We start from the raw sequence: 22,633 nt of genomic DNA, 5'->3' as shown, positions 1-22,633 counted from the left end.
GGCAACAGAATAAATTTCATTGCTCCTATCATGGATCAGCTGGCAGATCTGTGGCTAAACCTTGAGATGAACCTTTACTTTGCTCCTTACATCATGTCTATCATCAAGGCCAAGACCAGCTTCAGAGGCATTTGTGAGTGCAGGCATATACCCTTTAGACCTTTCAAGAATGACACAGGTTTTCTCTTGAGGCCCTTGACTCCTTTCCCAGGAGATGATATAGATGAGGAAGCACATGGGCAAGATGATGATAGTGACAGTGATGATGATGCTCATATGGGTGCAGCTGCAGCACAGCATGCCATGCCACCTCCACAGCCTCCAGTGCAGCAGCAGTGGGCTCCTCCAGCTGGTTATTTTGATCCATATTTTACATCCATGCAGCAGAGCATGTCTTCTCAGATTGAGGGTTTGGCCAGCCAGATGCAAAGTCAGATGAACCTTAGCTTTCAAAACATGCAGTAGCATATGTTCCAGCCCATGATGGCTCAAATGCAGGGGGTCCAGGAGAGTCTACACTCTGACATAGCAGCCTTGGACTCACGCTTTGAGGATATGCCTACTTCTGAGCAGTTTGGACAGCTTGAGCAGAGGCAGCAGCAGCTAGAGCAGAGATTCGACACTTTCAATGCTGCCTTCACTGGGTTTTCTGACCACTTCTACTCGGTGTTTCCGGCTCCAGTGCCGCTTCCAGAGTTCTACCCTCAGTTAGATGAAAAGAACTAAACATCACACCTTCAAGCCACTATTTTTGGACAAAAATTCCTATCCTATGTATGCTGGCAACCAAAACCAAGAACTGGTTCAAAAAAATAGATCATCAGAGTATTAGACCAGAAATTAACAACACTAGAGGTCCATAGCGACCTCAGTTCTAAAAACTGCAACCAGAACAACTAAGCTATATGAATTTGCCATTATCCATGGCTTTTCACATTAGTTATGTGGTAATATCCTGAACCTTACCTAACGTACCCGTTAAAACTATTATTTTGCAAGCAGCTTAGTTCAAACACTAAAAAAAAGGCAAGTTTAGAATTTGAAATGCTCACAAAATTATCCAACATTAGTCACTATAGCATATAAGCATAGCATGATACTAAAGATACACTTGGTCAGTAACTGAATTATTATATACATGGCCCGTTGGTCCATATGGAGACGCCTACTTATTTGTCTGATCATATCATCACCAATACGAAAGTGAATACCTTAAAAGCACTAATCCAGTTTCAGGACAGTACAATGCCAAGAGAACAGAAACATAGACACTAACACACAATTGTAATTCAATAACTGTAGGAACGAATCGAACCTTTCATCAAGGGTTCTAACATAATTGACATAATCGCCTAATGGAAAATGTACTGAAAATGCTTCTAGTAATTGACATAATTGCATGTAGGAAATTACTAAAAATGATTCTACTATTTGACAAAAATGCCAACTGCAAAGTACTGAAAATGCTTATGATGATGATCCGCAACAACCGCACCACAAATCCGCAATTCTTAGAGCTACATGCCCTAATCGAACATACGGCCTCCAAATCTAGTGGAAACCAAGCCTAGATCTAGCCAAACTACCAACGCAACCCCATGTCCAGTAACCGAAGTTGGCAGCAAACAACGCGAGTATGATACCTTGGGCACTGGAACACCGTGGGCGCGACATCCCAAGTGAGCCAGGGGTGCTTGCGCGGCCGCTTGTCGGCGCCCTGGTGCGGATACTTGGCGAGACGCTACGCCTCCATTGCCGGCTTCGGAACCCTAACTGGTCACTCCATCCGACTAGGGGAGGGGAAGCTCGAGGTGGTGGTGGTCCGGTTGCGCTCGCGCCCCATCCGAAGAACCCTGCTTTGGTCTGACCCCCGCGGCCGCCGCCAGCAAGATCCGTGTCGCGCCGCGCTGCTCCCCGTGCGCGCCGCCATCCTAGCCTCTGCAGCGTCGCCTCACTCCACTGCGAGCCCTGCGCCACGCCGCCCTGCCTCTGCACGCGCGGCCTCCTGGCCCGCGCCGCGCGGATCCGGGCGCCGCCGCCCGGATCCGAGCGCCGCCGCTTCAGCCGTGCCACCGCTCCGACCTACGTGTGCCGCCGCTCGGATTCGCGCGCCGCTACTCCGGCCTGTGTGCCGCTCCGGCCGCAAGCCGCACGGGTCGCCGGGAGGGAGGTAGAGAAAGGGAAGGGAAGCGCCGATGGATGTGTGACCATCAGTGGGGGAGAGGAGGAAATGGAGGGGAGGTGGGGGAGCGGAAAAGTGATAAGATTGAGAGGGTGAGGGGCCAGAGGGGACGAAGAGGGAGTTACGTAGTAGATGGAGCGGCCGTGCGTGCGCACAAATTTACGGCCGGTTGGAATCAAGTCATTACCATTATATATACGACTATTTGTGGTGGAAATCTTACTCGCTTTAGAAATAGGCATAGATATTGGACTTTAGCTCTTTATCAAACAGGGCTTCATGCTTGTTAATTATTTTCATCCCCCTTTATACTACATGTTTCCCTTTCTTAGGACACTTATTATTACACTGACATGCCAAGCTAGTCGTGATGACATTTTTTTCCCTGCAATGATATTTGAGATTAACTAAAAAAAGCATGCCTTTTCCCCTATGACACTAGTATATTCATATGTGTTCTTGTGGTATGCTAGCATGACATGATAGAGCTAGCTGGCCCTACCTCATGTCGGGTGAGTGGGAAGCTAGTGGTTACCTTGTTAACGCAGCATAGCCTAAGCGTGCCACCCTCCAAGTCTCCAACATCCACATCTCCCCTTTCAGTTCCCCCAAACAAGTCTCTTTTAATTAGCAGGTTACAAAGTCCCTCTCAACCATCTGGCGCATGCGTGATTCTCTCCATTCATCTTATAATCATGTAATCATTCGTTTTAAAAAATATGATCATGTAATCATCATTTTGTCTGAATTTAATTCTGATACCTACTTATACCTTGAGAGGAACTTCGTTGACCTCAACTTCCATTTTGCGAGGAAACTTTTAAATAAAAAAATTATTATGCAAAAACTATAGAAGTAGCCAGAGTCTTCAGCCGCACAGGAACCGTACCACTAAAAACACACTAATGAATTTAGAACTTTGGTGTCAGTAATCTACAAGCGGTGCTGAGTACTTTTGGGGGGCCAGCTAAGATCTTCATTTGCACTAATTATGCCGTAAAGCCCTTAGTTAGTTAGAACAATGACTAGCCTCTACGGTAGAGTGCATGAACAGGCTGTTCTAGGTAGCCATCATTAGACAATTGTACCAAACCTTGCACTAAATAAAACGAAAATCCAAAAAGACAATGTCTGCTCTTGCTTTATTAGCATCATACATTCCTTCTTTCTGGTATGGGACTGAAATCTTTGTGCTGTGTCTAACTGCAATATTACTAACATTTCTGCATGATTGGTTGTTGTACTGCTAATCTAACAATCATTCCATTTGAAAATGGAGGAGTATTGCTCAAAAAAAAACGAAGGAGACCCGGCCGAGGTCAGTTTTGTCAATGTACCTGACACGAAAAGAGTGTCAATGCACCGACTACATTCATGACTTGCACATATTTAAGAAAATCAGGAGGATTTTTATTCCCCTGATTGTCTCAGTCAGCAACCACCGCATACCAGTTCTGGAAAAAGAAATAGCAGCACACCATCCTTTCCTGCTGCCTCTTCCTCCCGTCATTCTTATACCCTCACCCAACGAAAAGCAATGGAGAACAGCTTGTTGTTAGCATCATTGCAGTTGCAGAAGCAGAAGCAGAGGGAGGAGGAGGACGACGACAAAGGAAAGGAAAGGAAAGGAAGGCAAGGAGGAATCAGCGGAGGTAGCAGAATCATGGATTGCTGCATCTGCAGCCCCATGGCCACCATGTACAGGCTACCGAGGAACGCTATCTGTGGTCCTTGCCATGAAGGTGCCAAGGCCATCATCGGCTTCCTGAACAGGGATGAGGAGCGAGAAGATGGTGGCCATGGTTCTGTCAACTCCCACGGGCCATCCAAGCTTAACAGCTCAAACAAGGTAAGAGTTCCTAACTTAATTTGTTCCTTATGGTTTCAGATGTTTCTTATCTCAACTGTACATGCGCTTCCACTTTAGAATCTCGATTGAATTAGAAGCTCAAACAAGGTAATTAAAGGCTATAATTGTTGCAAATCTGAATTTTAGTATTGGGTTCCACCCTTTGTTCGTTGTAAGATGTGATGGTTCACTGACGTTGGGTTTGATAGCATTGTTTGCCTCCTACTAGTTAGCTGCATGTCACAATCGCAGGACGACTTATGCTTCATTTCAAAGGTTTTCTTTTCTAAAATTGACGTGGATGCGAATCGATGCTTAAAGTTTGTTTCAGCAACAGTTTAGCCTCTTCTGCTATGCAATGCAGAGTAAATTCTCCTTGATTCTCATTCCCTGCTGTTTTCTGCTTGATCCATGTTTAAGTAGTAGCTAGTGTGAGTAAGGTCAGAGGTGCTAGAAATTGAAGGGATTTGATGACAGAATTCATTTTGTGCTGATTGAATGCAGGGAATGAGAGATGCATGGGAGCAGGTGAAGGAGATGAGAGACAGGGCGGAGGAGACCAACCAGAGAGCCGCCTTCCTTGAGCACGGCTTGGCGCTGGCGTGGAAGGAGGGAATCCACACCGACATCGTCGTGAAACCTGGCACTGGGCCCCCAATCCCAGCCCACAAGGCCATCCTGGTAAGTGGGTCGGGTCTTTTAGCCTGATGATGGCCCTCCAGTAATAAAGTTCCAATTCAGCCCAACTCACCAAATTTTCCAACACAGGCCGCCAGGTCGGAGGTGTTCCGGCACATGCTGTCCGGCGACGAGCACTGCAAGGCCCCCGCCGGCGACTCCTTCTCCCTCCCTGAGCTCTCCCACGGCGAGCTCTCCCTCCTCCTCGCCTTCCTATACACCGGCGCCCTCGACCAGGACCTGCCGGAGCGCCAGCTGCACGCGCTTCTCGTCGCCGCCGACAAGTACGACGTCGCGTTCCTGCGGCGGGCCTGCGAGGCGAGGCTGGCGGCGCGCGTGGAGCCCCGGAACGCGCTGCGGACGCTGGAGGTGGCCGATCTGAGCTCAAGCGCGGTGCTGAGGGAGCGCGCCATGGAAACCGTGGTGGAGCACGCGGAGCAGGTGGTGTTCTCGCCGGAGTACGACGAGTTCGCCGTCAGGAACGCCGGGCTGTGCGTGGAGATCACCCGGGCGCTGCTGGCCGCCAAGATGACGACGACGACAACTAAATCGGATCCCCATGAAGCATAGATCGAGGATGTGTAGAAGAGCTCTTGCTTAATTAGTTTTGACTTTTGATCGAGTGATACGTGTACATGGATATATATGTCTGAAACTCTGAAGCATCCATGCATTATATTGCAAATTTGCAACTGCAACACACAGGAAAGTGTTAATTTGAATTGGGTAGAAAATGCTATTACAAAGACTTGCTTCCTTGGCCAATGCTGAGGAAGCGTGTTAATTTGCATTGGGTAGAAAATTTGCAACTGCAACACACAGGAAGCGTGTTTCGTTGTGAAATTATTAACCATGCTGAGGAACGACAGAAATTAAAACTAGCTTTAACTTGACGATCGAATTCCTTGGCCAAGCTTGCTCTTGCATGAGCTCCAAGGACCAATGGCAATGTTCAGGTTTCTTTCATAGTCTTCTGTTGTTACTCGTCGTCATCGTTGATGCATTTGTTGATGGCCTGCAACACCGCCTGGCGAACCTTTTGCTCATCCACGCTTCCACTTGCAGCCTGCTGCTGGCCCTGACCCTGACCTGATCCCAGCGCCTCGAGGCGGAAGGCGGTGTCGTCGGCGCAGGAGACGTCGGCGTCCAGGACGTCGATGCCGAGGTCCTCCAAGGCCTCCAGCACGGACACCAGCAGCCCTGCCCGGCTCCTTGCCATCGACACGTTGATCCGGAAGCCTCTCCTGCTACTACTGTTGCTGCTGTTGTTATCCATATCCACTGACGAGACGCTCACCTGCTGCACAGATCGAATACATGTACATGCATGGATCAACGAAGATGATTAATTATATTGATGATTCACTTCACTTGTGCACACACTTAAAAATTGTGTGCAACTGCCTCTGCAACCACAGGCAAAAACGTAACGTATTATGTGCGTACTGTTGCTGCCACGGCGCTGCCAGAACCGGAGCTGCTACTGTCAGCTGCTGAAGCAACGGTGGTTGCTTCTTCAACCTTGTCCTTGAGTTCCTTGATGTATTTCGACGCATCTACCAGGATTGACGTCTTGTTTGCCTGCATTGCTCACGGTAAAATATCGAGTTTCCAGCAAACTGAAACTGAAATTTTCCTACGTCTTTGTCCACACTTCTCATTAAATGGCGCATAAACCAGAGAAATATATAGTGTTGTTCAGTAGAAATTACCGCATCCGACTTTGTAATGGAGCGTAGAAGTTGGAGTTTCTTCCCCTTTCCTGACATATCTCCCTCGTTCTCTCTTAGCATCCCCAGAGTATGTCAGGAATAATGCAGGAGCTCCTCAGGATAGTGTTATATAAGGACGACTAAGTAGCAGACAAATATGATCTCCCTTATTTTTCCCTTTCTCAAAGATCAGTAGACTGTACTGTACTGAGTACTACTGATCGATCATTGGGGTGCACATGACATACACAGTGGATGCTGGAGTATCCTAAGACAAAGGTTCGATATGCATGCTTAATTTTTACAAGTTAGTTACTAAGTACTTTTTTGCTGTGTTCATCAATCGGGTTTAAGTTGTTCTTGTAGTGCCTAAATTTGTTGTATTTTCGCAACTAGCTATAGTAGGGTTTGAGCCTCTACTGCTGAAACTTATTACTCATTTGCTTGCTGATTGTTGCCATGCATGCATTGGTAGAAAATTTACCTGCAAATAAATATTGAACCTCTCGATCATTTTTCCTTCCCCATCTTTTTTGCTAGTAAGAATTGATGCAATGATACTATTGTTAATTCTACATCGAGGTTCTCCGGTAGCTGCTTTTCTTTCTTTCTTTCATTCATTCTTTCTTTCTGTGTGGCCCATGCTTGCGTGCGTGCGTCAACACGGTTTCATTCACAATCATGCATCCGAGACACTAAACCTGTAAACCATATATGGAGCTTTGAATATGGTGGAGGATTAGCTTTCAGGCACCCAAAAAGGTAGATCATCACCAATTCATCATTGGGGAGGGTTTAAGCTAGATCGAAGAGAGAGACGGAGAGATAGATAGATGCTTTGCATTGCGTGGCGACGCAAACAAGCGCGTATATATGTACGTGTGTCGTGATTGATAAGTTCCAAAAGCGCGCGTGCAGGATGGATATGAATACGCATGGTGGGGAAAAGAGAAGAAAGATTGATCATTCATTATTATTATTCGCTTGTGTTCTTGTGTGCTTTGTTGGCTACATAATAAGCATACAACAAGCTCTCGTGGGGGCGTGAGCTGTACGTGCCTCCAAACTCCGATCCCTGCCTGCCTCTCACGGGCATCTCCGACCTCCCTACTGGCTAGTACTGCTCTGCTTCTGTTGTGTATCAGTATCAGCATGGCTGTCTCCCTCTCCCATATATAGAGACATCCATATCATCAACCATTCCCTTGTATCGTATCGCATTGTAACCCTAAAAGATTATGACTCAAGTTTTCTCTTATATTTTTTTTTCTTGTGCTTTAGTTATTATAGTGCAAGAATTTTGCGCGGTATGGGACATTTCCAAACAAATTTGGGTCATGTGGCGCAAACATCTAATATCTTTAGTTATCAGCAATAAAGCCAACAGGGTGTTTGGTCTAGTGGTATGATTCTCGCTTCGGGTGCGAGAGGTCGCGAGTTCGATTCTCGCAACACCCCGACGCTCTACTTTTTTCTTGTTTTTCTTCTGCTATAGCGGCATTTCTTCTCACGTTATTGCCATGTTTTTCCCTCTGTTGCAACAGTCTGTTTTTTCTAACAATAAGGGCCGGAGCAACAGAATTTCATAGGAAGATTTCAAAACAAATTTCCTTCGGATCAACTGAGGTCCATCAAGAGAGCGCAAATCTGCAGAGAAGGAGTAGCACAATCACCAGGATCTCAATCTTTGTGCCTACATACTGCGATCCCTATACGGCACACATTCTACTTACTACAACTAATGTTACAACAACCTATCTACTCCAAGATGGCATCTCTCTCTCGATCACACCAGTAGCCTGCTCTATTCAACCAGCAGCAGAGTCAGCAAAATCTCTGCATTCCATTCTTCTCTGCAACAACTGTTTCTTCAGAACCAATTTGAGTAGTCGAAATCTCTGAGCTTCCTGAAATGCTTCTCCACATCTTGCCTTGACTTTGCCCACTCTTCTCTTTGGATGACAGTGGTGGCATCATCCCTTTTAGTCTGATACAGACATACAGTGATCATATCATTAGCCACCCACAATTACTATTGGAGTGGATCCCACTTTAACGAAACAGAAGGCTAGATATCAGAAGCAAGCAGACTACCTTGTCGATTATTCTAAAAGACTCCCCACCATCACGTATCAGTAGCAGGTCATTTCGCCTATCTCTTTTCTTTCCTTCAGGAACGCTAACCTGTTAAACATGGATGGATATCGGTGACCTAAGTAGATACTTCCTTTATTTATTTGGATATTGGTGTCATGTGCAAGTATCTCAAACATCATTAAACAGAGGGAGAATTACTCCAAAATTCTTCAGAACACACCTCGTGTATCAAAAGAAGTATTGTTTGAATCGTATATATGGAACTAGATACAGAATATCTTACCACAACTTTCGCTCTTGTGATTGACCTTGTTTTCGAGTCAATAACATATATCTCCTCAAAATCAAGGAAAAAGTCTGGGTCATCAGCGCGCCTGTTTCTGTAGTGTTTGGTTAAGAAAACCTGCAATGCGAAACAACATGAGCCATATATTCTGAATATGAAAATCACAAGGCCACAAGCACAAATTCTTACTGTATCATACATTCACAACATGAAGAAGCAATGTACCAGTGTCAAACTATGCTGTACATAAACAATACGAATAAACCTTTAATACGTGTTATGTATTAACAACAACCACGCTTCACATTCCAGGGAGGAATCGAGTTAAAAGTTAAAGCTGACCAAATAGAAGCTCACTGATTAAGGGTAAGCAAAGCAGGATAATACAGGATCCTAGGCAGACATCTCTAATTCAACTGATCTGGACAACCTGGAAGACTGGAATGAAAAAGATCCAGGCTCTTCAGAAACAAGGATATTCTGGGAGAAGTGTGTTCTCAGTATGGTTCAAAGCTAGGCCACCCAACCATATGCTGCTATCCCCTAATCAATCTTAGTCTGTAATACATCTTGTTTCTCTGCTGTAACAGCGTGTTAGTCCCTCGTAGCATCCTGATTGTAAATTTTCTGCTGTAAGAGGTCACCATCTATACTTTCTACCAATCCTGCTAATTAACACATAAAAGCATACGACAGCCTTTTGTAGAAGTAAAAAAACAGAAACCTATGCACATCTATTCCTATTTTATGATAGTCAATATTTGTACCACTAGGGCAACGTACAAGCTAAGCGGCGGCGGCGGCTTGACGGGCGCGAGGAGGCGGTCGTAGTCGACGTCGTAGTCCTGCTCGTTGTCGATGTCGTCGTCGTCGCCGACGCCGTCCGCGTCGTCGGCGTCGAAGTCCCCAAAGTCGTCGTCCATGTCGTCGTCGCCGTAGGCCGCGCTGACATTCCGGCGGCGGCGCGGGAGGGGGACGAGGGAGGCGGCCGGGGTGGTGCGCAGGGAGGAGAGCGGAGAGGGGGCAGCGCGTTAGGCTTGGGGAAGTGGCGGTGGCGGTGTGGATAGGGGCGGCAGCCGTTGCAGGAGGAGACGAGGAGTGGAGTGTTGGTCGCCATCGCCATTTCCTTCCTTCCTCTCCTCCTCCTCTTTTGATCGCGGGCGGGCGGCCCATGAGGAGGACACGCTAAGGCCCAGCCCACCAAGGAGGCTCGCTCGCAGCAACAGAAGAAGGCCTGGACCTCCAGCCCGCTAGGCCCCAAACGAACTACCTATTCATTCGCCGCCTCAACTATTTCTCCAAAGCCAGGAGACGGAATTTATTATTTTTTTTCGATTTGTCAAAAATATATGTCGTAATTTTTATTTTGCAAATATGTCATCCAGCCGCCCGTTCATCCGGCGGAAGGAAGGTACCGCCGGATGAACCGGCGGTAAGTTCCTTGGCCCACGGCCCATCAAACATACCGCTGTTTCATCCGGCGGTAGGACCACCACCTACCGCCGGATGAACTGGCGGTAGGTGCTACCGCCAGGCTACAGCGCGGCTATAGCCGGTTGTAGCCGGACTGTAGACGCCCAGTGTCCTATCGCCGTTTGAAACGGCGGTAGGTATTCCCACATTTTTTTAATTATTTTATATGCTCTCAGTGCTGTAATTAATTGTTTAATTATTTTATATGATGTCTGTACTGTAATTATTTTCTTTACGTTTAGAGATATTTCAGAAAATAATAGAGATATGGGAGGTTAGGGAAATATTTTTTAAAAAATTAATACAAATTAGATTTAATTCTAATAGAATGTGAAAATATATTTTTATGAGATATTCATGAGTTTCAATTACGATTTCGATGTCCTGTCACCTTACATCAGATTCTTCTGCACCCCCACTATAATTAAAAATGTGGGAGGACCTACCGCCGTTTAAAACGGCGATAGACATGCGTAAATCATGCCTGTAGACCAAATAGCTCCATCTATAAATAAGACATCGCCCCATCTCATACGAAGTCACTAGCCATCCCTGCACTACCACCATATCTTTCTCTGGTTCTACTTACATTCCGTAGAACAAGAGAACCTGTGCCAAACTTGAGAAATTCAGGATTAAAGGAAACTATATGATAAATTTAGTAGTGGCACAAGAGGAGGTTGAGATCATGGTAGCGTCAGATAGTGGCGAGTATGGAAAGGATAGAGCAAGTGGGAAGAGAATCAATTTAGTGCGATGACAAATTCAGCTATAGCGTTAGTTGGTCGCTCGTTGTTTCGGTCAACCTCTCTGCTCGCCTCTCCCTCGCGTCGTCTGGTCTGCCTGCCTGCATCCTCCCGCACCGCACCGCACCGCACCGGGACGCCGCTTCCCACCCCCTCCCTGCCCTGGGCTCCCTTTCTCTCTCCTCCAGCTGAAACGCGTCCAAACCCTAACCCTAAACCCCTCCCACCCCAACGACCTCCGCCCAATCTTCCCCGGCCCACTCACCATCTGGCTGCCCCCTTCCGATTCGCCACGCTGGCCGGATTCGATCCATGTAGGTGACCAAGCTCCCCGACCTCATCATGGCTGCCGGCTGAGGGGGATAAGCAGCAGACACAGCAAGCGTCCATGGCATTGGGAGATCTCATGGCGTCCAGGCTCGTCCACTCCTCGTCCTCGCCGTCGCCATCGACGGCCGCGCCCCCGGCGCCGCTGCCGAATCACCACCACAACCACGTCACGGATGACCTCCCCGTCGCCAACGGCCCGGAGCCCAGGAATGGGCTGGAGCCCGCCGAGGTGGACAAGCCGGCGCCCGTGACGTACCTGCCCCAGGTGATGGTGCTGTGCGAGCAGCGCCACGAGGGGATCGACGAGGCTGCGGCCGCCGCCGCCGGGCCCTCCACCAGCGGCCTTGTCTCCAAGTGGCGCCCAAAGGACCGGGTAATGGATGTGATCCAGTATGCCGATGCGCTTTCTACCGATTCTGCTATTACACCTGATTGTTTGCTGGATTGGGTGCGTTTCGGCTTGGAGGATTCATAGGCTTGCAATTAACTGATTGAGCTTATAAAAATGGTAAATTAGGGGGCAGCAGGTAGTCAGGGGAAGCCGTTATATTATATAGTACCTGCGAACTCAACATCGTTAATCAAAATTTCCGTTACCAAAAAGATTTTAACTGCGGCGCTGCCAGATGTGATGAGACCTCTCAAGTCACGGAATAAGTAATGACACGTTGCAAGCAGGACAATTGTGATGCGGTGGAGTGCGTTATTGTTTGCTACAGCTGCTGCTTCTGAGGTGTATCGCACTGATTGGCTTTAATAATCATTAATACAAAATGGAAATTATTGTAGCCTGCTATGACGTCAGACTCGTGCCCATTCTTAATTTTATTGACAATTTAAGCATAGCATGGTGATTACCAGTGTTTCGACCATTCTGTTTTTGGATATTAAGTAAACAGTATTGCTCCGGACTTGCCTAACATATCCTGTCAATGTTGTGATGATTATGGTGGCCTCCACATACCTACATATACAACAAAATGGATGCCACATTGTGCATATTGCAATTGCGTGAAGCGCCAGATCAGATGGGACATCGGGTGTGTATAGCTGGCATGTGATGGTTTGAGTGCTGGTCTGCAACATAAATTACTATGTAATTATGGAATTTATAGCTATTTAATGTTTTGTTTTGTCTGTCTATGAGATGATTCTCCGTGTTTTTTTCTATGTTGTCCGCATGTTTACATGCCATTTACTAATGAATTTAGTTCTGCAGATGAAGACAGGATGTGTTGCACTTGTATTATGTTTAAACATTAGTGTTGATCCACCAGATGTAATTAAAATCTCCCCTTGCGCAAGAATGGAGTGCTGGATAGGTAAATGTTTATTTGAGTGTATATTTCCAAATTTCTTATTAGCTGAGGAAAAAAATACAGTTATCTGTATCTGATAAATCTGTTTCGCCTATGATGTTTGTGGAGTTCAGCTCATCCCCATGTGAATATGTTCTGCAAGTTAGGATCCACTGTAAAATGATCTGTTTTTCACCATCTAATTGAAACTGTGTTTTTAAAAAAAAAAAACCTTTTGCATTTCTCAATGCCAAATAACCGTAGCAATGAACTGTCTGCTACCTACTGTTCCCATATGACATTATTTTGCTCCATAGTTTTTAGACCATTTTATGTACCAATCCCAGAGATGAAAATTGTATAACTGGTGTTTCGTTGTCGATGAATTACAACTTTGTAGTGCTTGAAAAATTATTTGTCAAGAAACTGGAAAATTTGTTTACTAGATTTTAGACATGGGAATTCAGATTGGTTGATAGTTCTGTACTTAAATACTGTTATTTCCCTCATGAATTGCTTTGAGATCTGCTCATAGATTTTTGTTTCTTTCATTTCAGATCCATTTTCTATGGCACCTCCTAAGGCCCTTGCAAATATTGGAAAAACATTGCACTCACAGTATGAGCGCTGGCAACCTAAGGTGAGGATCTTCTCTGTTTAACTTATGTGATATTTTATATTGTTGGACGTCGTCGTTGCAGCCTAGAAGGGCGCTGCAACAACCTCATCCTTCGGGGGTGTCGACGAAGTCCGGCGATGAATGGCAGGGCGACGCAAACCGATCTTAGATCGGAAAAAAAAACAGCAGCAGCATCAAGCCGAACCTGCGGGTACAATCTCGGGTGCACGTAGCATTGCCCCCAACCTCCTCACACCCATCGGTAGAGACAGGATCAGAGGCAAATCGGTAGAGGGGGCAAGAACCCACTGGCCAGGGAGCTCGACGGGGGGAGGTGCAACCCGAGCGGCTCCTCTGCTCCGGCCGTGCAGCAGCTCGACGACCCCCAGAGGCCGCCCCCGCAGCCGCGACCTTGCGGACAGCAGCGCGGCGCTGAGGGAGGAGGGGAAGCAGGCCCGCGGCGGCGCTTTGGAGAGGACCGGTAGTGGAGGGCGGCGGCAGCGCTGAAGCCCCGCGTTGACGTCGATTGGCGGTGCACCGGCCCCGATGGCACAGTGGCCTGGCATCCCAGCAGAGGTCCTCCGCAGCCGCGCAGGGCACACACTCTTGGGGAAGCGATGCGGCGGCGCTGGTAGGAGGCAGGGCGCCTGGCCTGATGCGCAGGAGGGGCGGGCGGGTCCGGATGCGGAGCCGAGGGGGACGACGACGCGGAGGCACGCAGGCCCAGTGGCGCCCCTATGACGATGTGGTACCCGACGGGGACGTCGAGCGGCGCCGCCATGGGGCGGCCAGGGAAGAGGTAGGTCCTTCTACTGCTGGTTGACGACGACGGTGGCGCGGATCAGAGGGATCCACAGCGCATCCTAGGAGGACGCTGCCCCTGGCGGAGATCGATCTCCCCGGGGGCGGCGCGGGTTGCAGCAGAAGCGGCGGCAGCTAGGTCAGGATCTAAAACCTAGGCGTCTGATGCCATGTTGGAGGGTAGGATGCGTATAATGTGGTCGATGTATTGCTTGAGCCCCTTGGGCGGTATATATAGGAGTACATGGCTTGGAGGGCAAGTAGCCTCTCCTAGAGATAAGGAAGGTTATTCCGGGATTACAATCAATCCTAAACTAACCATATCCGGAGTTGCCTAATATACTCTAACATATATTTTGATGTTGATTGTTTGCATCTTCATGTCCTAAATGCTAATGTCGCTTGCAGGCTCGTTACAAGCTTCAGCTAGATCCAACTGTGGAGGAAGTTAAAAAGCTTTGTAATACTTGTCGCAAATATGCCAGATCAGAGAGAGTCCTTTTCCATTACAATGGCCATGGTGTACCAAAGCCTACAACTAATGGTGAGATTTGGGTGTTTAACAAGGTAAATGTTACTAAGACACTGTACTGATTGCTTCATGTACTTATCATAGGCGCCTTTCATGAAATGTCTTTTTTGTAATTTGTTGCAGAGTTACACACAGTATATTCCACTTCCAATTACTGATCTTGATTCTTGGCTAAAAACACCTTCCATTTATGTTTTTGACTGCTCAGCAGCTGGAATTATTGTGAAAGCTTTTCTAGAGGTATGCTGTATGCTTATTAGTTTATTTCTCTTATTATTCTTGGAGTTGAAGGTAATCATGATTTGTGTCTGTTTTGTTCTTATTCCTGAAGTGCCTAATTTACGTAGTGACTTTTGTTTACTTCAGCGCCTAGACTGGAGTTCTAGCTCCTCTTCATCTTCGCAGAAGGATTGCATTCTTCTTGCTGCCTGCGAAGCACATCAAACTCTTCCCCAGAGTGCAGAATTTCCTGCTGATGTGTTTACAGCTTGCCTCACAACACCCATCAAGATGGCATTGCACTGGTTTGTCCCCCCCCCCCCCCCCGGCTCTCTCTCTCTCTCTCTATATATATATATCTATATCTCTCTTTTACCTTGCATTTTGTGCTTACATGGGGCCATGCCTATAAACTATGTAGGTTTTGTAAGAGATCATTACTCCGTGGTTCTATGGATCGTTCTCTTATTGACCAAATTCCTGGAAGGCAAAATGACCGTAAAACTCTTCTTGGAGAACTGAATTGGATTTTTACTGCCATTACAGATACTATTGCATGGAATGTGCTTCCTCATGGTACGACATCTAGGAGATATATATAATATTTTTGGGAAAAAAGAAAATCAGAGGAGATCATTTGAGTTAAAGTAAATGTCTGGCTGTATTGGGTTTATGATAAAGTTTCACTGTGCAGATCTATTCCAAAGGCTATTCAGGCAAGATCTTCTGGTTGCTAGTCTCTTTCGTAACTTCTTGCTTGCTGAGAGAATCATGCGATCCGCAAATTGTTCTCCAATTTCTTATCCGTTGTTACCACCGACCCATCAACACCATATGTGGTAGCTAACCTGATTAGTCCTTGTGTTTCTGCATTAGCTATTTTGTGCATGTTGTAACTTGTGAAATCCCAGGGACGCATGGGACATGGCTGCTGAGATTTGCCTTTCCAAGCTTCCTCAGTTAATTGCTGATCCAAATGCAGAGTTTCAGGTTTTCTACTTGTTACTTAGTCCTTTATTAAGAAATACATCAGTTGTTCAGTATTATTTTGCCTTTTGAATATAATCAGTTAATCACTTCAGTATAGTCAATTAATTGGTCTCCTAATTCAAACCAGCCGAGCCCTTTTTTCACGGAACAACTGACGGCTTTTGAAGTGTGGCTTGATCATGGTTCTCAGGACAAGAAGCCCCCTGAACAGTTACCTATAGTTCTTCAGGTAAGATAAGACATTTTTATGTTACAGTTTTGTAAAAGTCAATATCATTTGTAAAACCCAGTTTAACTCTGTTAGCTCTTTAGAAGTACCTCATTTCCCTTCTCTTCTCTTCTCTTCTATAATTTTAGTTTAGTAAAATGTTTCGAATGCTTTCCCTTAAATTATCCTATCTACTATGTTTCTTTTCTTCCATTTCTTTCTTTCTTACATAAGTTTTGTGCAGGTCCTGCTTAGTCAATCGCATAGATTTAGAGCGCTTGTTTTGCTTGGAAGATTTCTTGACATGGGACCATGGGCAGTTGATTTGGTTTGTACTTGAGCTCTTCTGCATGTACCTTTTTACAAGTGCTTGTTATTTATATTCTGATGCGCCCAAACCGTTTCGCCTCATTGTTTTAGGCCCTGTCTGTTGGAATATTTCCTTATGTGCTCAAACTGCTTCAAACAAGTGCAATGGAGTTGCGTCAAATTCTTGTTTTCATATGGACAAAAATTCTCTCTCTTGATAAGGTATGCACTCTTGTTTGGAGTTCATTTGTATTGGAAGGATCAGGTGTTTAACCTGTGTACTTTTCTCCAAATGGCAGTCGTGCCAGGTTGACTTGGTTAAAGATGGAGGACATACATATTTTATCAGATTTCTTGACAGTTTGGATGCTTACCCAGAGCAGCGTGCAATGGCCGCTTTCGTTTTAGCAGTTATTGTGGATGGGCATAGGACAGGTCAAGAGGCCTGTATTCATGCAGGTCTTATAGATGTTTGTCTGAGACATCTGCAACCTGAAAATCCCCATGATGCACAGACAGAGCCTTTGCTTTTGCAGTGGCTTTGTTTATGCCTTGGCAAACTCTGGGAAGATTTTTCTGAGGCTCAGTCACTTGGTCTGCAATCAAATGCACCAGAAATTTTAATTTATTTGTTATCGGAGCCACAACCTGAGGTACAATGCCTTCATATTTCATCTGTTCTTTCATTTGCTTCCTTCACAATATATTTATTAAATATTTGGTATTGCCAGGTCAGAGCTTCTGCTGTTTTTGCACTTGGGAATCTCCTGGATATGGGATCAACATCATCAAATGGTGTTGATGATGATTCTGATGATGATGAAAAAGTAAAAGCTGAAATAAATGTCGTTCGAAGCCTTCTGCAGGTCTCTTCAGATGGTAGCCCCCTTGTTAGATGTGAGGTTGCTATAGGTATGTGCATTAGAAAAAATATATCGGTTTTTATAGGGCACCCTTTTATTGTGTTGAAAATAGAAATTCTTTTTAACGTTTTTGAGTTGATCTGATGTTTTTCCAGCGCTTACTCGTTTTGCATTGGGTCACAATAAGCATCTCAAATCTGTTGCTGCTGAGTATTGGAAACCTCAAACCAATTCATTGCTGAAGTCACCACCATCACTGGCCAATATAAGTAGTCCAAACAATGTCTACAGTCCCAACAACATTCGACAAGGCAGCAGTGGCCTTGCTTCTCATATTGGTCCTGTGCTAAGGGTTGGCAGTGATAGCAGTGCCACTTGTCGTGATGGAAGGGTTTCTACGAGCAGCCCGATTGCAACAAGTAGCATCATGCATGGCTCTCCCCAGTCAGATGATTCTTCCCAACACTCTGATTCAGGCATATTACTGAGAGAGAATGCAAGTAATGGTGGCCTCAGCTATACTAGATCGAGGCCTGCTGACAGTGTCATTTATTCTCAATATATATCAACTATGTGTTCTGTTGCTAAAGATCCTTACCCAAGAATTGCAACTATTGGCCGGAGAGCACTGTCCCTTATAGGTGTTGAGCAAGTGGTCATGAAAAACAGTAGATTTAACAGTGGAGGTGCACATCAAGGAGAGACATCTGCACCTCCATCAAACTTTGGAATGGCACGCTCTTCTTCCTGGTTTGATATGAATTCTGGTAAGTTTTACTCCCTCACTTCCGCTGCTGTGCTTGAGGTCAGAATACCTCAATATTGTGCACTGGTTGTTCAGGGAAAGACAATAATTATTGAATTGAGTCTTTGAATATTTTGCAGGAAACTTCTCAATTGCATTTAGGACGCCTCCTGTTAGCCCCCCTCAACATGATTATCTTACAGGATTACGCCGAGTATGTTCAATGGAGTTCAAACCACATCCTATGAATTCTCCTGAGGGCTTAGCTGATCGCCTTATCTCTGCTGCGGCTCCCAGTAATGCTGAACTAATCATACTTCCCCAATCAACAATTTACAACTGGAGTTGTGGACACTTCTCTAGGCCACTTTTATCTGGTTCTGATGATAACGAAGAAGCCCATGCTAGAAGAGAAGAGAGAGAACAAATTGCACTAGATTGCATTGCTAAGTGCCAGCGATCATGTATGTGGCCTACATTAGTCTGTGTTACATTATTTTTATTGATATTCTTGCTTATTTATCTGTTTTATTATTATTATTGTGGGCCCTGGAATAGCAGCTTGCAAGATGACAAGCCAAATTGCTAGTTGGGATACAAGGTTTGATTCAGGTACAAAAGCAGCATTATTGTTGCCATTTTCTCCAATCGTCATCGCAGCTGATGAAAATGAACAAATAAGGTGAAATTGTTATTTCAATTAACGATGCTGGTGCTTGAAATGCACTACTGCAGTTGTGCTAAAGTTCTGTCTCATGTCAGAGTGTGGAACTACGATGATGCACTACCAGTGAACTCTTTTCAAAACCATAAATTGTCCGACAGAGGGCTATCAAAACTCTTGCTTATCAATGAGCTTGATGAGAGCTTGCTTTTAGCTGCCTCAAGTATGCCTCCCTTCTCTATGCTTTTCCTTGTATACTTATTTCTTCTAGCATTGCATTATCTAATTTTCATGTTGCAGGTGATGGAAATGTACGTATATGGAAAAATTTTACTCAAAAGGGAGGACAAAAACTTGTAACTGCTTTCTCATCGGTTCAGGGTCATCGAGCTGCTGGTCGCAGTATTGTGATCGATTGGCAGCAGCAATCTGGTTGCCTGGTAATATTGTATGATTTTCCCATTGGTTCTGTAATTTTATTTTATGTGCTGTAGGCTGTTCTAATACAGGAACTTGCTTCCTTTTGTTGTTCAATAGTATGCATCTGGTGACATGTCTTCCATCTTGGTATGGGATCTTGACAAGGAACAACTTCTAAGCACCATTCAGTCATCTGGTGACAGTGCAATTTCTGCCCTGGTAAGTTCTTGTTTCCATGTGCTATATGAGCAATTCAAATATTAGTTCAAGTAACTTCCTTTTGTTATTTGAGCAGGCTATCTTGCACTTCCTTACTGAGGAAATAACCATAGATATGCGAGTCCGTGTTTACTTGATATTCCTATTCTATATTAATCAATAACTTGCAACATTACCGTGTACCTGTATTTGACTACTAGTCACAGTATCATATAATTCAGGGTTTGTATTTGATAGTTATATTGACAACAAAATACATGCAGTTGAAAAGAGTTGATGTACACTATATTGATGCAAATGCACCCTCCTAGACTCCTAATTGTGTGCAGTTGAAATTGCAAGGTTTTATGAGTGGAAGTGGCTTTTGGTGTTGCTTTCTGTATGATTGTCAACTTATCTCAAGTAGGTTGAACAATGTGAGAAGAGGCAAATATAGGAATTTTCCGAAGGATTTTCTCCTGTTGTGGCTAAAAACTATGTTTTTTACTAACAAAAATAAGTACTGTGCTCCAGTGTAATGGTTTATCAGCTCATCTTGTTATTCTCCTACAACATGTTGAAAGCACCGGCGGACCCAGGGCCCGGTGACCTTAGCCACTCGCCCGGGCTCCCTTGCTATATGCGCAACAAGCTAATGCTAGCACCACAATGGTAAAAGTATGTCTGAAGTTCTTTTGTGCGCTGGCCACTACTAGAGATAAGCAAGGCAAGTAGTAGTCAGCATGTGCGTATTCAAATCAACACTAGAGACCAGAAAATTAAAAGAGGGCCAATAACTAGAATCAGTTTCAATAGCTAGCGGTTCAAATATGATCGGTTGTGGTCGCAATCTTCTTCTACTGGAGATGGTAATAGAATTGTCTTAAGCTTGGCCCAGGCTCCTTTCGATCCCTGGGTCCGCCGCTGATTGAAAGTTCTCAAGAACACATGTATTTTCATTCCATCCACATGAAATTTTCTGTTTGATTGCTTTAAGTATCTAATTCTTGCTATTGTAGCAAGTTTTATGTTAATCTTGTTTGCATCGTCTGTTCTTGAGCATGACCTTTGCTTGTTGCTTCTGTTTCAGTCTGCATCTCAGGTCCGCTCTGGACACTTTGCTGCTGGTTTTGCTGCTGGTTCTGTAAGGATATTTGATGTTCGCTCTCCTGATAGGTAAGTACAGTAGTATCTACATCCTTTGTCCTCTTGCCAGCATACCATGCAAATGTTATATGTGCCCTATCCAATGTCTTCCTTCCTCTTTCATTTCTGTCAACCTATATCATTTTTTTATTCTGAATATTCTTTTCCTATACTGTAGGCTGATCTATATGGCAAGGCCACATGCCCCAAGAATGGAAAAGGTTGTGGGCATAGGGTTTCAGCCTGGGCTTGATCCATACAAGGTATGTACTACCACTTCTTTGCATTCCTATGTTTTTTATTCTCAGCTGTTGAAGCAACTGTGGGCTTGCTCAAAGCTTTACAAGGCTCCCTTTTCTATCATCTATGGTATCACAGATTGTAAGTGCATCTCAAGCTGGAGACATTCAGTTTCTCGATGTTAGAAGGGCAGCAGAACCCTACCTGACTATTGAGGCACACAGGGGTTCACTTACTGCTTTAGCTGTTCATCGGCATGCCCCAGTTGTTGCTAGTGGCTCAGCCAAGCAGATGATTAAAGTGTTCAGTCTTGAAGGAGAGCAGTTGACGATAATTCGCTACCAGCCATCATTTATGGGCCAAAGAATAGGCAGTGTAAACTGCCTTTCTTTCCACCCGTACAAATCACTCTTGGCCGCTGGTGCTGGTGATAATGCTCTTGTCTCTATCTACGCCGAGGAAAATTACAAGTAAGATGAGTTCGACATCCCTTGACATGCATCAACGATGCAACCAGTAGGCCTTGTCTTTTTGGCCAAGCAATGGGTCCACACCAAGGTCCAGCTACAAGATCCAAGATGATGCGAAGCCCGGTCATCGACAACATGGTGGTATATGACTGGGGCTCTCGGTTCATATTGCCTGTCGGGCGACGTGTGCAGTTTGTAAGATACATCAAAGCCAAGATTCATTAGCCTCCTTGCAGAAGGTTTGTGAACCCCTACCCTGGTCCTGTCATTGAACTTGGAGGCTCCCCCCCCAAATAAATTAATCATACCTAGGTTAACCGAAATGTAAATAGTCACCGCATTCAGTTTTTCCGAACCTTTGCTTTTACCAACTGTAAAAAGGTTTGGAGATGGTTGATACCATAAATCAGGTGTGGTAGGGGCTGCTGCTGCTGCTGCTGTCTGGGCTAGTGGGGTTGTGCATATGGGCCCAGGTGGAAATAGAATGGATGCACATGTCTCCTGTATTCATAGATGGATGTTGTTGAATAGATAGATGCATTTGTCCAGCTAATATAGCACTAGATGGGGTTAGTATGGCTTGAATGAATGGATCCATGTCCTCGAGCCTCTTGCATTGTAAGCACTGGACAGATTGCCCATTTGTAAATACGAATCGTGTTTGTACAGTTGTCAGGTCTTGAGCCAGTGTAATGTGTGCGAATATGTGTTTTCCTTGGGTGTAATCTTATTGTTTCCTGAAGTGAAAGGAAGGAAAAGAAGCATGCGCGGCTGATTGGGCTGTTGAAGGCCTGAGGCCTTTGTGGTATACATGGAGCTAGTGCTTATCTGTGATGATCACTGGAGCGGAGCCTGGAGTGGACTGATTGAAAGGTGGATATTTGTATCTCTCGACTCTTGATGAATGATCACCAGACTGCCTGCTCATTGGCATCGGGCCATCAGGAACAGAAAGAACAGGCTTGGCGTCATCTTCTCGTTTTGTCAGCAATTGAGGGGGTGGGGGATGTCTTATGTCTAGATGTGTTGTAATCAGGGTTTACAAAATCAGTGGGAACCGGTTCCGGTTTGGGCCGGTACCAGCCTAAATTCAAAATTCAAATTTGAATTCAAAAAAATGAAAAATTCTCAAAAAATTCTTAAAAATACTTCAAGGTGCGACGAATCTAATGGTGTCAAATTTTCTCAAAAATTCGTTCGTTTAACATATTTTTCGGGCATTTAAAGTTAAACCAAAAAAGAAAAGGAAAAAAATGAGACGAGCATTAAGGCCCACTTGGTAAACCGGTCAAATTGGTCGGTATACCGTTCCAAATCGGTTACATATGCGATTTTAAATTTGGATTTGAATTCAAACCGGTTAAACCGGCTGGTATACCGGTACGAACCGGTTGAACTGAGTTTTTGAATTCAAATTTGAATTTGACCGGTTTCTACCGGTTTCCGGCCAAACCGGTCCGCTATACTGGTACCGGACCCCGCCGGTTTGACCGGACCGGTTGGTTAATTAAACCCTGGTTGTAATCGGGGCATTGGATTGGATTTGGAGTGGGGGTAA

The 22,633-nt window shown here is 45.2% G+C and overlaps 3 protein-coding genes, 1 long non-coding RNA gene and 1 other non-coding gene across 9 annotated transcripts; 3 read left to right on the top strand and 2 right to left on the bottom strand.

Moving 5' to 3' along the window:
- The first annotated feature begins 3,616 nt into the window (after positions 1–3,616).
- LOC120663384 (BTB/POZ domain-containing protein At1g01640-like) lies at positions 3,617–5,425 on the top strand. The gene is made up of 3 exons (XM_039942186.1): positions 3,617–4,031; positions 4,536–4,712; positions 4,800–5,425. The coding sequence occupies exons 1-3, from the start codon at positions 3,720–3,722 to the stop codon at positions 5,277–5,279; spliced, it is 969 nt and encodes a 322-aa protein (XP_039798120.1). The 5' UTR covers positions 3,617–3,719; the 3' UTR covers positions 5,280–5,425.
- LOC120663385 lies at positions 5,403–6,581 on the bottom strand. 2 transcript variants are annotated; one of them, XM_039942187.1, is made up of 3 exons: positions 6,422–6,581; positions 6,156–6,290; positions 5,403–6,009 (listed from the first exon to the last, which is right to left on the bottom strand). In XM_039942187.1, exons 1-3 carry the CDS (start codon positions 6,500–6,502, stop codon positions 5,689–5,691), a joined length of 537 nt encoding a protein of 178 aa, XP_039798121.1. In that variant the 5' UTR covers positions 6,503–6,581; the 3' UTR covers positions 5,403–5,688. The 2 variants fall into 2 exon arrangements, with proteins under 2 accessions (XP_039798121.1, XP_039798123.1); XM_039942189.1 differs by having other exon boundaries at positions 5,403–6,006.
- A 1,226-nt stretch (positions 6,582–7,807) lies between these two features.
- Positions 7,808–7,879, top strand: TRNAP-CGG. Its single transcript has one exon. It is a non-coding gene; the product is annotated as a tRNA-Pro (tRNA).
- A 164-nt stretch (positions 7,880–8,043) lies between these two features.
- Positions 8,044–9,929, bottom strand: LOC120663383. The gene is made up of 4 exons (XR_005670497.1): positions 9,588–9,929; positions 8,802–8,921; positions 8,516–8,605; positions 8,044–8,408 (listed from the first exon to the last, which is right to left on the bottom strand). It is a non-coding gene; the product is annotated as an uncharacterized LOC120663383 (long non-coding RNA).
- Positions 9,930–11,154: 1,225 nt separating this feature from the next.
- Positions 11,155–21,775, top strand: LOC120663377 (regulatory-associated protein of TOR 1-like). 4 transcript variants are annotated; one of them, XM_039942179.1, is made up of 23 exons: positions 11,156–11,726; positions 12,573–12,675; positions 13,209–13,291; positions 14,480–14,638; positions 14,727–14,843; positions 14,970–15,127; positions 15,244–15,398; positions 15,517–15,661; positions 15,734–15,812; positions 15,940–16,041; positions 16,265–16,348; positions 16,441–16,551; positions 16,629–16,982; positions 17,061–17,241; positions 17,348–17,959; positions 18,078–18,401; positions 18,496–18,619; positions 18,700–18,824; positions 18,902–19,041; positions 19,139–19,240; positions 20,310–20,395; positions 20,544–20,628; positions 20,744–21,775. In XM_039942179.1, the coding sequence occupies exons 1-23, from the start codon at positions 11,412–11,414 to the stop codon at positions 21,077–21,079; spliced, it is 4,080 nt and encodes a 1,359-aa protein (XP_039798113.1). In that variant the 5' UTR covers positions 11,156–11,411; the 3' UTR covers positions 21,080–21,775. The 4 variants fall into 4 exon arrangements, with proteins under 4 accessions (XP_039798111.1, XP_039798113.1, XP_039798112.1 ...); XM_039942180.1 differs by having other exon boundaries at positions 11,157–11,726; positions 18,499–18,619; XM_039942177.1 differs by having other exon boundaries at positions 11,155–11,726; positions 16,629–17,241.
- The last annotated feature ends 858 nt before the right edge of the window (positions 21,776–22,633 follow it).

Source organism: Panicum virgatum, chromosome 3N (genome assembly GCF_016808335.1).
Source record: "Panicum virgatum strain AP13 chromosome 3N, P.virgatum_v5, whole genome shotgun sequence".
Lineage (NCBI taxonomy): Eukaryota > Viridiplantae > Streptophyta > Magnoliopsida > Poales > Poaceae > Panicum > Panicum virgatum.
This window is presented reverse-complemented; position numbering and strand designations above follow the sequence as displayed.